Below are 17,362 nucleotides of genomic sequence, written 5' to 3' on the forward strand. Positions count from 1 at the left end.
AAGGCAAATAAAATAAGATAAGAGAGTGCTTTGCCGCTATGCAAGTCACTAGTGTGGCCACACTTAGTAGTATACCATAATACCATTAAGGGCTGAAGTGTATAAGAAGGACATGGCTGAACTAGAGAGGGTAGAGAGAAGAAAAACCAAGGTTATTAAGGGAATTGATGGACTGCAATATCAAGATAGGTTATTAAACTTGGGGTTATTGAGTTTGGAAAAACGAAGGCTTTGGGGAGATCTTATTACAGTGTACAATGATAAGGTGACAGTAAAGTGATCTTCATAATGATCTTTTTACACACAGGCCTGCTACGTTGACGAAATGGCATTTCCTGTCCTCAAGAGCCACCAACAGGTCATGTTTTCAGGATTTCCTTAGTATTGCAGAGGTAATGGAATTCTTACCTGTCCAAGTGATGCAGTTATCACCTTGGCATTACTAAGAAAATCCTGAAAACATGACCAGTTGGTGGCTCCTGAGGACCGGAGATGGGAAGCTCTGCCTTACTCTTACATCAATGAGACTATAGAACTCTCTGCCACAGAAGGGTGTAACTTCCAAAATAGGGTAATTTGATAGGGGTTTCTGCTGTTGGTACTGCAAATGGAGTCGTGCTCACTGCAACCAGACATATAATTCATTGAGGGTTCTAGTTTGTCGAATTAGGTCACTTATGGGGGGTTCTGCTGTTCTGGCACCTCAGGGGTTCTGCTAATGTGATGACACCCACACAAACCATTCCAGTAAAATCTGTGCTCCATTATGGTGGTGCTCCTTCCCTTCTGAGCTTTGCACTGTGCCTGAAAAGTACGGTAGTTTCCGACACATTTGGCATGCTTAAGAGAAATTGCGTAAAAAATTATATGATCTGTTTTCTCTTTTTAGCCCTTTTTAAAAATGAAAAACTTGAGGCTAAAACAACATTTTGGTGAAGAAATATTTAATTGTCACAGTCCGTTACAATAAAAATTCAGTGAATTGCCTGTAGGCTTTAACTCACTATACCTTCTTAGATAAATTCCTCGAAGGGAATTTTTTCAAAATGTGGTCCCTTGTGGGGAGTTTCTGCTTGTTTGGCATCTTGAGGGCTTCTCTAAGTGCAATAGGGCATCCCAATCTATTCCAGCAACTGTTGCTCTCCAAAAGTTACAGTATGCTCCTTTCCTTCCAAGCCCTGCTGCATGCCAAAACAATAGATTGTGACCGCATGCAGTATCTTTGTATTAGGAGAAACTGCACAACAGTTTTTTAAATGAGGACGTCTTCGCAGGCTTTCTGACATCTAGGCCACTCGATGTCACTTTTTAAAAGTGAAGTGATTCCTAAGAATACAGGACTTGTACATTTTATTGAAAAATTGTTGCTAAAGATTTAACCCTTCCTAACAAAAAGTAGTTTTAGAAAAATGATTTCTAAACTGTAAATGATTTCTAAACTAAGTAAAGTAAACATTTGTTAAATGTTAACTATTTTGTGTGGTTTCAAGGGCATAAAAAGTTTAAAAATTGTGAATTTTTTAAACTTGTCATTTAAAATATTTTCAGAAACAGTGTTGACCTAAATTTACCGCTAAACTTACATACAATGTGTCATGAAAAAAAGTATCAGAATCACTGAGGTATATCTGTAGGGTTACAGCGTTATTGCCACATAAAGTGGCACTAGTCAGATTTTGAAAAACTTGGCCTGGTCAGGAAGGTGAAAACAGGCTTTTGTGGTAAGGAGTTGGAGAGAGTAGTTGCTTAAAGTGGTTACTTAGCTAATAAAACTTCTTATATTATGTACAGTACTTTTTTACAACTATTCAACCCTTGCAAAATTCCATCATTGTGTTAGATCTCTTTTTGCACTGCACAATTTTCAGTCAAGTTGTTCCTCTGCTGTCACTGTTTTTGCATGTTTTGGTTTGCTTTTTGTTTTAACAATTATATGTTCACTCATAGATATATGTGTGTGGGTTTGGAGGAAGAAAACTAGATAAGCTGAGGAGGCTCATTAACTGTGGAGGAGGAGTACGGTTCAATCAGCTCACTGGTGACCTTACCCATGTAATCGTTGGAGAAAATGATGAGGAACTAAAGCAATTTTTAAACAGGACTGATCACAGGTCAGGATTGAGTGATCTCAAGGCTCTTGCTACTCTGTGGCCACGTTCAGACGTTCAGTATTTGTAAGCCAAAACCCAGCGAAAAATACAGAAGTGGTGCCTGTGTTGAAGGGAATCTGTCAAAATTCGCATATAAGCTTAGGCCACTGGCATCAGGGGCTTATCTACAGCATTCTGTAATGCTGTAGATAAGCCCCCGATGTAGCCTGAAAGATGAGAAAAGAGGTTAGATTATACTCACCCAGAGGCGGTCCCGGTGTTGTCCGATCCGATGGGCGTCGCAGTCCGGGTCCAGCGCCTCCCATCTTCATACGATGACGTCCTCTTCTTTGCTTCCTGCCGCGGCTCCTGCACAGTCATACTTTATCTGCCCTGTTGAGGGCAGAGCAAAGTACTGCAGTGCGCAGGCGCAGATAACGGTATACTAACGAGTAGTGGAACCCTGCACCTGCCCGACGCGCGTTTCGCTTGAGCTTTGACAAGGGAGTGCTCTCAGATGAGGTAGCAAAAACCTGCTGACAGATTCCCTATAAATGAGTTGTCTGAGCAAAAAGAAAAGTTTCCAGGGTGTGTGGATCTGTAAAAAATAAGAAACTAAATGATATTCTCTTACTGGCACCCACTTGGATCCAACGCCAGCCTCTCTGTGGAAGAGGTGATGTCGCCATTCCACTAGCAGCAGGACTGATGCAGCCTGTGATTGACAGCAGCAGCCGGGTGATTTGAGCAGCACATCATCGGTTATTTTTGTGATTATGCACTGCCCGAGCCTTCTGAGTGCTGTGGCCTTGCTGCTGGTGGAAAGATGGCGTCTCCTCTTCCTGTATCAGCGCAGACCTAAGGAGCGGCTGGAGCGGAGTGTCAATTTAGTTTATTTTTTTACAGATCCAAGCTCTACTTTTTTGCCAGGACAAACTATTTTTAGACTTTTACACTATTTTTTTTGCCCTGGTTTTCAGTATTATTTTTAACAAGTGTAGCTATCAAAAGTACCATAAACACTAGGGGACTTCATTATAAAACTGGTTCTATGATTGACAATCCTCTTTGGACTGCTTCGAAAAGAAAAAAAGATTTGGCAAAACAAAGGCTGGTGTGGTTCTTGAAGAGACAGATTAAATTCCTGTGTGATGTATGAAGTAGGGCATAATGCATTAAAACCTAAATATAAAGCTAAATGGCCCAGAACTGTACTTTAAATTTGCTCAAGTGCGTGAAAGAGGGTAAGCAAATTAAAGGAGTGCTTATTACTAAAGGATACATTGGGGCATATTTATCAGTACTGTCTAGAACTTACATAGTGCAAACTTAGAAAAGAAAATCTTAAAATGCATCAAATTTACCATAGTAGTTCAAGCCATTTAACAAATCTGGCACGTTTTAAGACTATTTAGCGAAAGTTTACATGATTTATTACAGTAGTAGTTATATTATTTCTCGTTATGTTTTGTTATATTTTCCTTGTAGGCCTTATGTTGTTACTGTAATGTGGTTATTGGACAGCTTTACAAAGGGGTGCCTACAACCTGAGGACACTTACTTTCACTCCTCTTATAAGCCTGCCGATTTCCAGTCACCAGCCCCACCCGTTCACAATTCTTCTATTCGAAAGACCAGTGGTAGTGTCCCGCTAAAAACAGACCATACCCGTAATCATGAGGCTGATGAAGACCTGCTGTCTCAATACGCAGAACACGATTCTACCCTAAGTAAGATTTCCTAGGAGGGTCGTTTTACATTTTACAACAAAAGGAAACTTTCACTTGACATAAATGTAATAATAATATTACTTGTGGTTTTGTTTTTTTTTTCAGCAGATCCTAAGAGCACTGAGACTTCAAACCAACATACCTTATCCCAATTAAGTGTACAGGGCGACATGCCATCTTACAGCAGCCAAAATGGTTTTGGGGAAACTTCGACGATCATTGAAGGTGGATTATTCAGTAAGAAAAGATTTTTGGTGTTAGGATTTGTTGATGAGGATGAAGTTTGCATAACAGACATCATAAAGAAGAATGCTGGTAAAGTGTTGTCCGCTCAGAAGAGGATTATTGCAGATTATGCTGTGGTGCCGTTACTGGGCTGTGAGGTGGAGGCTACAGTCGAAGAAGTAGTCACTAACGCCTGGCTGGTAAGTGTATAATAAAGAATACATTATGCTTTAGAATACATTTGGGCAGCTGCAGAACTTCTTTTTGAATAGAAATCTTCAAGTCCGTAACTGAACACCCTAAACCTCACTTTAAAATAAGGAGCATAAATGTCTAATCCTGTTTTAACTGTGAATCCAATATAAAACCTTGACTTGTGATTTACGGCCATGTCTTTCTTAGTGTTTTTTTTCCTTTCTTTAGGGAATGTGTATTGAACAGGAAAAGCTCCTGGACCCTCATTCTAATGCTCTCTTCACACCAGTGGTGCATGTGGAAGGCAGTACGCCGCTAGAAGACTGTGTCCTTTCTGTGAGCCAGTTTCTGGGAGCAGAAAGGGATTCATTGGTTTACCTTGCAGGCCTTCTTGGCGCTAAGTATGTTTGCTTTATTTTCTTTCTTCTGACTTGTAGAAGCTTTATTTTCTTGATATCATTACTCCAGCAAATTGCCTTGTTAAGTGTTAAATTTCTATACAGCTTTCCAAATGAGTATTATCATTCACACGTGGCGTTTTTGCAGTGTTTTTCTCAGTAGCCCAAATTTTCTCTCTTGGCAGTAAAAATGCTGCGTTCAAATGTCTGATTTTTTTTTTTAGTTTTCACAGCATTTTTTTTTGCCACGTTTTATGGTGCATATTACTTGTACTGTCGACAAATCACACAGTACATATTTAATAAAGTTTAGTCAGATCCTGGCTTTCATTCAACAAAAACATTTAGTTGCTTATTGCAATTTTCCATTACTTTCTATGGGTGAAGAAACGCTGCAGAAACACTGAAAGAATTGACATGCTGCTGATTTCACGAACGCTGCAGTTTTGTAATTGTGAGGGGAAAAAAAGTGTGTACTTGAGACTTCTGAAATCTCATAGCTTTCTTTGTTGCTGTAAAAAGCAGCTTTTAATTTTGCATTTAAAGAACACAGCAGAAATGTAGCGTGTGAACATAACCTTAAATTTTCAATTTTCAAAATGGGTTGTCCAGTTAGGTATCGCATATCTACAAGATAAGGCTTGTTTCACATTTGCGGTTGTGTTCTCAGCGTTTCTGACATATACATCCGCATGCGTATTTTCCCGGTGTGCGGCTGGGTGCAGCTGACGCATCATGTTAGGATTTTTTTTGGCATCAAATTTCCGCCGCCATACACATGCGGATGCTTGCGGAAGGAGTGCGTCAAAAAAAGCATTACAGTCTATAGGAACACAAGGACATGCGTTCGCTTGCGTTTGCACAAGGGTCTATATACAGAAATCCCATGAGCCACGTCCATTGGGTTTGCGGTTGCGTACGAAACGCTGCGGACTCAACCCCAAATGTGAACCTAGCCTAAGCGATAACTTGTTGATTGGTGGGGGTCCTACTTCTGAGACCCACATCAATTAGCAGAAAGGGAAACTTTTATCCTCATTAGAATGGAGTGGCAGTGTGCATGCTTGACTGATGCTTCATTCACCCCTTAACGGTTTCCTGAGTGCTGAGCTTGGCTTTTTCTGGCAGCTCCAGAATGAATGGGAGCTTCAGTCAGGCATTTTATCTGCCAAGCAATTTTTTAATTGGTATGAAAGTTCCCGATCAGAGGGAAAAAAAAAAGTTCCTCAATCTGCTGATCGTTGCTGGTCTAAGGCCTCTTTCACACTTCCGTTTTTTACAATCCGTCACAATCCGTCAAAATGTTGAAAAGACGGATCCTGTGCAGATTGTAAAAAAACGGGTGCACTGGATCTGTTTTTTTGAGGGATCCGTCGAGGCTATGTGCACACGTTGTGTGTGCGTCTTCGCCGTGTTTTTCCGCTGCGAAAACGCATACACAACACAACCCAGGTTAAAAATAATAATAAAAAATCATGATATTCTTACCTTCCGGCCTCCCCCGCAGCCTTCCCGATGCTGCCGGCAGCTCCCGTTCCCAGTAATGCCTTGCGAGCAATGATCCGTGATGATGTATCGGTCTCACGAGACCGCTATGTCATCGGGTAATTTTGCAAGGCATTACTGGGAACGGGAGCTGCCGGCAGCATCGGGAAGGCTACAGAGGACCCCGGAAGGTAGGAATATCACGATTTTCTATTTTTTTTTTTAATTATTTTTAACATTATATCTTTTTACTATTGATGCTGCATAGGCAGCATCAATAGTAAAAAGAGAGAGAGAGAATTTCCCTGACTGGAAATTCTTCTTCGCATGCTCAGTTTCAAAAGACTGCATCTGTCGCTGGATTGCTGCTTTTGACAGTCAGCGACGGATCCTGCGTCCATAGGCTTCCATTATAGCCAACGACGGACAGCGCAGGATCAGTCGCTGAGCGATTTTCCGACGTACAGAAAAAACGTTCCTCAGTGCGTTGTCTCCGCTCGACGGACCGTTATTTTACGACGGATCCAGTGCACGACGGATGAAACGTGTGGCCATCCGTTACAATCCGTTGCTAATGCAAGTCTATGAGAAAAAAACGGAAGTGTGAAAGAGGCCTAAGCTGTGGGAGAATTGGTGATCATCACGTTTACCCCTATCTGGTCATCCCCTTTTAACCCTTTCACGACATGCGCCGTACATGTACTGCGCATGCCGTGAATCCCCCTTTGATGTGGGCTCCGGCGCTGAGCGCACATCAAAGTCGCGACATGTCAGCTGTTTTGTACAGCTGACATGTGCGTGCAATAGCGGCGGGTGAAATCGCTATTCACCCGCCGCTATTAACCTGTTAAATGCCGCTGTCAAACGCAGACAGCGGCATTTAACTAAAGCTTCCGGCCGGGCGGCCGGAAATGACATCATCGCCGACCCCTGTCACATGATCGGGGGTCGGCGATGTGTCAGGACAGTAATCATAGAGGTCCTTGAGACCTCTATGGTTACTGATGCCGGCCTGCTATGAGCGCCCCCCTGTGGTCGGCGCTCACAGCACACCTGCATTTCAGCTACATAGCAGCGATCTGATGATCGCTGCTATGTAGCTGAGCCGATCGAGTTGTGCCAGCTTCTAGCCTCCCATGGAGGCTATTGAAGCATCGCACAGGGAAAAAAAAAATGTTTTTAAAAATATGAAAAAAACTGTAAAAAACATAAAAGTTTAAATCACCCCCCTTTCGCCCCATCCTAAATCAATAAAAAAAATCAAACCTACATGTATTTGGTATCGCCGCGTTCAGAATCGCCTGATCTATCAATAAAAAAAAAGCATTAACCTGATCGCTAAACAGCGTAGCGAGAAAAAAATTCAAAACGCCAGAATTTCGGTTTTTTTGTCGCCGCGACATTGCATTAAAATGCAATAACGGGCGATCAAAAGAACGTATCTGCACAAAAGTGATATTATTAAAAACTTCAGCTCGGCACGTGAAAAATAAGCCCTCACCCGACCCCAGATCACGAAAAATGGAGACGCTTTGGGTATCGGAAAATGGCACTTTTTTTTTTTTTTTTTAAGCAAAGTTTTGAATTTTTTTTCACCACTTGGATAAAAAATAACCTAAACATATTAGGTGTCTATGAACTCGTAATGACCTAGAGAATCAAAATGGCAGGTCAGTTTTAGCATTTAGTGAACCTAGCAAAAAAGCCAAACAAAAAACAAGTGTGGGATTGCACTTTTTTTGCAATTTCACCGCACTTGGAATTTTTTTCCCGTTTTCTAGTAAAAGACATGGTAAAACCAATGGTGTAGTTCAAAAGTACAACTCGTCCCGCAAAAAATAAGCCCTCACATGGCCATATTGACGGAAAAATAAAGAAGTTATTGCTCTGGGAAGGAGGGGAGTGAAAAACGAAAACGCAAAAACGAAGAAGGGCCGCGACTTGAAGGGGTTAAGGCTGAAATAAAAAAAAAAAAAAGTGCAATCCTGTTAAGATCTAATTGTAGAGCAGGTCAGGTGTATCTAGTCAAGTGTTAATTACAATATGAAAGAGGTTTTCCAGCCCCAGCCAATATTTTACAAGCAGCTGATATAAATTAAGAAACAAGTCACCATTTCCAATCTTATTCCCCAGGACTATAAGCTGAATAGTCACATTTTACTGCAGTTTATGTTGAAGTATTGTTTGGAACTTTGAATTTTACAGAGTGCAAGAGTTTTTTGTAAGAAGGGCGAACCCCAAGAAAGGCATGTTTGCCAGTACTCACCTTGTTCTCCGAGAACCAGAAGGCTCTAAATATGAGGCAGCTAAGAAGTGGAGTCTGCCTGCAGTAACTATGGCATGGCTTCTGCAGTGTGCTAGAACTGGCAAAAAAGCTGATGAAAAACGTTTTCTTGTGGAGAATGCCTGTGATGATGGTAAGATCTTATACTTGTTTCTTTGAAAACCTAACATTTAGCAACATACCATGAAAGCGTGGTAAGAGTCATTGGCGAGATATAGTGGCAGTGATAGTGCGGGAGTATGACTGTCAAACAATTAACATGTAGAAAAGTCAGGTCCTGGCTGTTCAAGGGGGCCATTTTGTCCTGGACTCTTTAGTGACCATTACTGTTGAGCTATACCTTAGATTAGAAGCACAGTAATTTGTAATACAAGTGTACTTTATGCACTAGTGATTTCAATATGTTGGGAGGAAGGGCTCTGTTTTTGGTCTTCCCTCTTGGAAGCACAGGACTGCTTGTTTCAGAATCCTGACATGCAATACTCAACATTAAAATTGCAACACAAAAAAGTTGTGGTGTTATGGAAATCACAGGATAGTAGACAGACATATTAATGATATAATAAAAATACAACAAGTTGGAAACAAAATTCTCAAAACATTGATTTTGAGGGACTTAATGGTTGTCTGAAGAATGTTCTGCCACGCTGAATGCACTTGGGCACACAAATTCTCAAGATCCACTGCTGGCAGCTCTCTTTGCAATTGCTGATCAGCGATGTCCCAGATGTGATCGATGTGAGGCGAGTCTGTAGACAATGGTAGCGAGTTTAGACCATGCAGGCTGCTCACAGTACACAGCAACATGTGTACTGGTGAAACTATTTGTTAGGTATGTAGATTGTTTGTATAGTTTGATCAGGCTTTTGTATGGAATTTGAGTTTATATTATGCTATTTAAAAAAAAAAAAAAATGAACATGTCTTTTTCCCATAACGTAGGCGTTGATGATATAGATTTGTCGGACATGGAAATATTTATTTGTGATGGCATTTTGCCAGAAGGATATCGACAAACAATAACAATTCACTGTCGTAGTGAAAAAGAGAGTTGTCAGCCAGGTCATGTAAATTAATCTTGGCAGTATAGACAGTTTTTATGTCTTCGATGGATAAGTAATAAAATGTGACATTTATCAAACGGTCAGAACTTGGTGATAGATTAATCAGTTGAAGGTATCCACCAAAAAGTGTAGAAGCCTTTTCTAGAGCTAAAATTTGGGATCATAACTCACTTTTGATTTTTTTTTTTTAAGATGCTGTATACAGGGTGTTGAGGATAGAAATACTGCATGATGGGGCTCTGAATAGAAGGGTGGAGAGGATGGGTCTCTGCATAGAGGGGCTGAGATTAGATGATCTGTTTGTTGCATTCTGTTGAGAGACCAGTAATGTCGAACTGAAAATAGTGCTCCATTCATGCATATAACAGAGAATTTTCTTCTGTTCTATTCATCAATAGAGCAACATTTGCAGTTAAACAAAACTGATCTGTCGCAGCAGGCAACAAACACAATTTTGCACTGCCATTGTGGAGGAGTGCAGGAGAGTTGAGCTCTGTTATAACTAGGTAACAATACATAACCACAGGAGCAGCTATTTTGATGTAGATTGCAGAATATAAAATTGGCCAGGCATGGTACCTTACAGGAGCAGATAGTGCTTAGAAGCATAAGGTGCAATCTATAATCTTATTGGCTTGATAATAAATTAGAGAGGTGGTGCTGGTCAGGACCAGACAGGAGAGGTGGTGGGACCTGCAGCACTGATGAGGAGCAGGTACTGCTGGGAAATGTAGTTTTAGCAGATTGAAATATGACCACCCATTCTGCCATGGGAAGTCGGATTCACCAAGTGGCAGTTAGAGATGGAAAAAGGTACAAATACATTTTGTTTGGCTAATCTATATGTTAACAGTAAATATCTATTTACTAATGAGATTCTGTGAATAAACCTTTCTGTGCATTTTTGTGTATGTTTTTCTTTTATTATAGATAAAGAAGAAAGTTTTGTAAGTCAGTCCTTTCGACATACAATAGTCAGACCTGCTTTAGATACACCAGATCGCCAAGTGAATTGTCCAGAAGCCTTGAAAAAATCTGCAGTTACCCCATTAGATATGAATCGCTTTCAGAGCAAGGCGTTTCAGTCTGTGTTGTCCAGACACAACAGAAATGTTCCAACCCCTGGTGTGGAAAGTCAGCGCCCTGCGAGGGAACCCTCTTTGCATCTTGATACACCATCCAAATTTTTATGCAAAGACAAACTTTTCAAACCTTCATTCGATGTTAAGGTACTGTTTACTTAGTAATTTTTTGGAATGTACGTTACTTATAACCAGTGAAAGTCCGCTGATGAATTTTGAGAACTGGTGTCTAAATAATTAACTTTCTGATGGTTTTGAGAACAGAGCTAGTAAAAAAAAAAAAAAAAAGTCTTTTCTCACTCCCTATTTTATATTCTCGTGACATACAGTATGCTGCAGAATATCTACCGTATATATTAAAGCAAAAAGAAGATATGAAAATAACCTTAATTTGACATCAGAGACTTTGTACTAATCCTTTGTCTGCTCGGTTTATTTTAAGGCTGAGTATAATGGCAATCAATATGATATTCGGCTTATTTATATTTTTTGAGTATATAATCATTTTAGATACTTTTAATAGTAAAACACAGTATTACATAGTGCACAGCACATATGTTCTGGCTTTAAACATTTATTTTGGATAATGATCTTTATAAAATCCCTACAGGATGCCCTTGCTGCATTGGAAACACCAGGTGGAGCCAACCAAAAGAATAGGACCCAGAGTACTCCTTTATCTGAAGTCATTGGCAGAAATATGCAGCTGGCCCTTGCAAACAGTAATCGTCAAACTGTTGCCAATACTGCTAGCCCTCAGCTAAAGACTACAGAGAAAAAAGATGTAAGTGGTATGATTTATGTGCCGTGCTTCCACCTGTTGCCTACATTATTAGCCATACCAGAAAAAAAGTGTGCATATTACCAGTCAAAAGTTTGGTCACATCTGTTCATGTCATGGTTTTCTTGTTCTAATTGGAATGTGCACATTGTAGATTCAAACTGGAGTCGGCAAAACCACGAAGGAACACTTAGTGAAACAGAGTAAAGAAACACGTGTGAAACAAAGCTGAAAGTCTGTTTCCCCAAAGTATTCCCCCTCTGGTGATGACCGTACACACCCTTGACATTCTCTTAAGCAGCTTCATGAGATCGTTGCCTGGAATAGCTTCAAATGAAAAGCTGTGCCTTGTAAAGAGTTAATTCGTGGAGTCTCCTGCCCTCACAACCTTGTTGCGACCCTCGGGTGTGTTTCAGTAGCACTGTTGGTACACAGCTCTATACAGTGCTAAGCCAGAATATAGCATGAAACAATCTAGTAAGTAAAGAGAAACGACTGTTCATCATCACTTTAAGACTTGATGGTCTGTCACTGGAAAAGTTCCATTTCCTTGAAGGTATCCTCAAGCATAATCATGAAAACTATCAAACATTAGGATGAAACTGGATCTTGTGAGGCCTGCCTCAGGAAAGGAGTACAAAGATTTGACTCTGCTGCAGTGGATAAGCTCATGAGAGTTGCTAGCCTCAGAAACCACAAATTGACAGCACCTGTGATAACAGCCCTCGTAAATCAAGCACAGGCATAAAGTAGCAGTCAAATCTTGACATGATCTGTCCAGGGGAGACTGAGAAATGGGCCTTTGTTATTGTAGTCGTCAGTAGTGGCTTCTTTCCAGCAATGCAACAATGTCTTTGTGAGAGACAGAAAAGATGATCAAATGTGTTTTTTCTACATGGGTGGTGCCGTGCATGAAGCTTGGAGAGGAAGGTGTGATGTTGAGGGAGTTCTTTGCAGATGACACTGCCTTCAGAATCGCCCAGATTCAAACCATTTCTTTTTTCTTTGGATGAGTTGTGCCACAGTTTAAAGGTAAAAGACTAAAAGAAGCCAAGAAATGCTCAGCACCTCTGGGAACTCCTTAAGGACAGTTGGAAAGCTGTTCTAGGTAAATACCCGATGAAGCTGCTTGAGAGAATGTGAAGGGTGTGTAAACAGACTTGGGGGTTCTTTGAGGAATCAAAAGTTTAGCACATATTTTCACATGTGTTTCTTTAAGCCTTGTTTCCATATGTCTTTCTTTTGTGGTTTTGTTGCCTTCAGTCTGATTCTACAATGCATGCATTCCAGTAAGAGCAAGGAAAGCCTTTGCATGAACAGGTGTGTCCAAACCTTTTTGACCAGTACTGTGTGTATGCCTGTATGTGTGTATGCCTGTATGTGTGTATGTATGTATGTGTGTATATGTGTATATATATATATATATATATAACAAAAATAGGCAGCACTCCATATTCTCAAGATAATCTGCAGGTCTTTATTGAGCCCACATCTCGTGCAACGTTTCAGCTCTCAACTGAGAAAGGCTCAGTTGAGAGCTGAAACGTTGCACGAGATGTGGGCTCAATAAAGACCTGCAGATTATCTTGAGAATATGGAGTGCTGCCTATTTTTGTGACTTATATGGACTGAAAGCAACCAAGGGACGGGTTGCCTGGGCCTTGCACCCGAAGATAAGTAAAGGATTTGTGCTGTTCCAATTTTTTCTAATATATATATATATATTATTTTTTTTTTTTTTTTTTTTTTTTTTTTTTTCTCTAGGGCTGTTTTTAATTAGTGCTGGATCCTACATTCAATTTTAATTTGTAGGCTTTGACCCGAGAGAAGTATGTCTGATAACAAAAGGGTAGGGTCACTTCAAAGAAAGATACGTCTTGTCCTTGGTTGGTGGTCACAAACTAATTGGCCAGTTTATTCTCCAAGTACCTGTATTTGCGAAGTATAGTGTTTATAATCACTAAAGCAGTTTAACATTCTATTTTTTTTTTTTCTGCGCATTGTTGAGCCTTAAAGTCTGTAGGTGTTGGCTGCTGCCACCAGGAGGTTTAAACTAGAAGTCTGCTCCTCTTCTGGAGACTTCTAACCCCTTTTTTCTTCTAGGCTGGGAATTGGAGCGAAAAGGCCGCTCTGTAACCCACTTCAGATAGAGGGAACACTGTTGAATCAGTCACACGTTCTCCATGCCATTCCAGCCTTCGGTACTATGAAACCTACGGTACATTTCAGGCTCTAGCACCACTATGGCGGTTGGTCCCTGCCTTTACTCCCGCCTTCACGCCCCCAGAGCATGTCGTATACCAACGAGCAAAGATGTAAGGCAGCTAGAGTCCCATGTAGCATAGGCGGCTGTTTTCTTGAACCTCCTACCAACTTTTTTTTTTTTTTTTTTCTAGTAAATTGATAAACTTTTATTTAACACCAAATAACAGTTTAGAACAGAATTATTTTATGTCATCAAACAGTACAAGTACAAGAATAGTACCTATATAAACTCTCTCCCACATTGTGCATTACAATAAGACCATACCTATGCTGAAATAGTTGTTACTATTAGACAAGTATATCATCCTACTACCCAGACAGTTGACAATCATATTTTACAAGATTAGAAAATTACGGTAAATAAGACCTTTCTAGCCAGCTCCTCTGAAACCACAACTGCCACCTAATCCAGTTTGCCCATACTTAACCAAATTTACCAACCACCCCCTCTTGACATACAGTAAACCTTTTTTTCCATTAAAATAGTAGAGTTGAGAGCTTGGACCACTTCTACATGGGGAGGTCTGGTTGCCAGCCAGTGTGTGTTGCTATTGATTTTCTAGTCTGGTAAAGAATTTTAGCAATAACTAATTGAATCTGGGGAGATCCTTCCCCATTAATCCTAACATACAGGTTTTTGCAATAAGATTGGTTAGAATATTAAACACTTCTACTATTAGTTTACCAACCCCTAGCCTTCCTCAAAGCTTCACAAGTGTCGAGCATGTGCATCAGGTCCACATTCCCTGCAGCGCAGACCCGTCATACGTCTTTAGGCCCATTCTATACAATAGCTTGGGGGTCCTATAAACTAGAAAGAGTTGAGACCTTCTTTGCATCGTGTTTATTGAAAACAACACCGGAGATTACAGCACCTCTTCCCATTCCTCTGTAGAAATGCTACCCACTTACTCCCCCCACTTACTCCAAACCTGAGCCATTGGTCACCAAAAATCTTCAGAAACAATGAGTTGTACACCAGAGAAATTATTCCCTTTGTTGATTTTTCCTGTACTACAAAGTCTAACAGCCCGTTAAAGGATACAGAAAGATCAGAGTTGGCTTCCTGAGCCCGTATTGCGTGTCGTTCTCTCAAGTATTTAAATCTGATTTACGCAAATTAAACTCCCGTTTCAGCTGTTTGAACAACTTGAGATGTTATCAGAGTATAGCTGATGCACATATGTCAGTCTTCAATACTTCCATTCTCCAAATCCCTCCAATCTCTGCAATGCCTTTAGATTGAAGTTATTCCTGATAGGGGTGTAGTTTGAGCAGTCTGTCATCCCAAACAGTCTTTAACATGTCTACCAAATTTTATGGACCAGTGTCCGGTTAGGGTATGTACTCGGGCTACCTTCAAATTTGTGTGTATAATGACACACGCACAGCCCCACTGTATAATGACACACACAGCCTCACTGTATAATGACACACGCACACAGCCCCACTGTATAATGACACACACACAGCCCCACTGTATAATTACACACACAGCCCCACTGTATAATGACACACACACAGACACCGCCCCACTGTATGACACACAGCCCCACTGTATAATGACACACACACACAGCCCCACTGTATAATGACACACACAGCCCCACTGTATAATGACACACACAGACACAGCCCCACTGTATGACACACAGCCCCACTGTATAATGACACACACACGCACAGCCCCACTGTATGACACACACACGCACAGCCCCACTGTATGACACACACACGCACAGCCCCACTGTATGATCACACAGCCCCACTGTATGACACACACACAGCCCCGCTGTATGACACACACACAGCCCCACTGTATGACACACACATACGCACAGCCCCACTGTATAATGACTCACACAGCCCCACTGTGATACACACGCAGTTCACACACGCAGCTCACACACACACAGTTCAAACAAACGCATCACACACACATGCAGTTCACACACACGCAGCTCACACACATGCATCTCACACATGCATCTCGCACACACGCAGCTATCGCACACACGCAGCTATCGCACACACGCAGCTATCGCACACACGCAGCTATCGCACACACGCAGCTATCGCACACACACGCAGCTCTTCGGTTTCTCCTGCTCACAGCTCTGCACTGTCCTGGCACCTCCCCCGGTCTCTCCTTCTCTACCAGGATAGCAGATAAGAGCAGGAGGAGCTGGGGCTTCTCTCTCCCTGGGAGCTCCGCGCGCACACACAGGTCAGCATACCGGCCTATCATCTTGATTGCTGCTGGCTGCACTGTCTCCCTCAGAGTGTCAGTGCCACACAGGAGCCTGCTCATCACATACTGCTGCAGCCTGCATGTCGGGATGGCTGGCGGGATGATGCGACCGCGCACTACAGGTGCGCTATGTATTATAATCACTTCCAGTCCTCCAGCGGCCCTGTGCAGCTGCTTAGGCACCGGCCCGGGGGGCATATGCATTCCTGCCACCCAGCCCAGCCCAACCCTGGACACTGCACTGTCAGCAAGTGTCAGCAGGGATTACAGGGAGAGTCGGCACCACGTGTTATGACTGCCGCTCTGCCGCCCCCTGTCTTTAAGGATGCTCCGCCGCCTGAAGCAACGTATTCAACTTGCCTCATGATAGCAGCGCCACTGCTCCTTCTCCTCTTTTGGTATCACTACGATTGTTACTTCCAAAGAATTTGTCAGGTTTCCTGACCGGAGTGCATTGTTAATTGGTATTTTTGCCTCAACACATCCACAAACTGCTTATAGACCTCTATGGGCAGGCCATCTGACCTCGAGGCCTTGTCACTAGGCATCTTCCCCATCGCCTGCTGCACTACTTCTAAAGAAATTGAACTCTCCATCCCTATCCTTGTCCCACAGAACCGGTAGACCCACTGGACCCATATAGTCCAATAGCTCCTCTTGTGAATAATTGACTCTAGATAAGTACAACCATGTAATACTTATAATATTTCCTCCATTTGGGTTTTAACATTTCCCCTCCCTTTAACCTATACATTTAGGAGTTTTCTCTTTGCGCTTTAGCCAAGTTACTGTAGCTAGCGGACAGCCTGTTGTGTCTCCCTCCATTTAATACTGGTGCTTTAAAAACATACGTGTGTTTGTACGCCTGCTCCAGATGGAAGGACCATAGCAATTTTTGAGCACTCTCCACTCTGCCAAATTCTTAGGGCATTTGTTTAGAATATACATTTCCCTGATTATAGCTTCCAATTCTATACCCCTTTTCCGTGAATTATCTTTTACCTATCTTAATTTCCCTAATAAGTACAGCTCTTCAGAAAAGCCTTCATGGTATTCCACACAACTTTATTTGTTAATCTCAAACTCAACCAATTTCCACCGAATGTCCTCACAATTAATTAGTTTCAGCCCGAAGGGATTAGTTTTCCACTCAAGGGGTAGTCCAATACCCATGGGATCTGCCTAGATCCAGTACATTAGAGGGGAATGGTCCAACAAGGATCTTGGAGCATGCTCAACATAGAACAGAGACGGGACCATAGATGACTTGCACGACACCATGTGTTTTCTCGAAAGTGATTGGCATGATGTTGAAGAGCAAGCGTATACCTGTGCCGATGGAGTCTTCAGAACTCTATTCCCCTAACACCAAGAGTGTTCACGGCATCTGCACAGAGGGACAGGTGGACTGGTCTTCGCCATCACCCACACCTCCCTTCTCGCCCCACCCCCCAGTGCCAGATGTGTACGGTGGGAAGACGGACACATTACCAGCCACAAGCCTTCCATTGAC

General features: G+C 41.8%; 1 protein-coding gene across 8 annotated transcripts in view; it reads left to right on the top strand.

Moving 5' to 3' along the window:
• The window catches only part of TOPBP1 (DNA topoisomerase II binding protein 1), a 107,175-nt gene that overhangs the window by 38,049 nt on the left and 51,764 nt on the right, over window positions 1–17,362 (top strand). For 7 of the 8 annotated variants that reach the window (XM_077269042.1, XM_077269045.1, XM_077269041.1 and 4 more), the window contains 7 exons: window positions 1,948–2,111; window positions 3,579–3,820; window positions 3,926–4,245; window positions 4,469–4,641; window positions 8,329–8,540; window positions 10,401–10,699; window positions 11,163–11,336. In XM_077269042.1, coding sequence (XP_077125157.1) covers window positions 1,948–2,111; window positions 3,579–3,820; window positions 3,926–4,245; window positions 4,469–4,641; window positions 8,329–8,540; window positions 10,401–10,699; window positions 11,163–11,336 — 1,584 coding nt within the window. The remainder of the gene's footprint in view (window positions 1–1,947; window positions 2,112–3,578; window positions 3,821–3,925; window positions 4,246–4,468; window positions 4,642–8,328; window positions 8,541–10,400; window positions 10,700–11,162; window positions 11,337–17,362) is intronic. The other variant, XM_077269043.1, reaches the window with a different exon arrangement.

The sequence above is a fragment of the Ranitomeya variabilis genome, chromosome 6 (genome assembly GCF_051348905.1).
Source record: "Ranitomeya variabilis isolate aRanVar5 chromosome 6, aRanVar5.hap1, whole genome shotgun sequence".
NCBI classification, from domain to species: Eukaryota; Metazoa; Chordata; class Amphibia; order Anura; family Dendrobatidae; genus Ranitomeya; species Ranitomeya variabilis.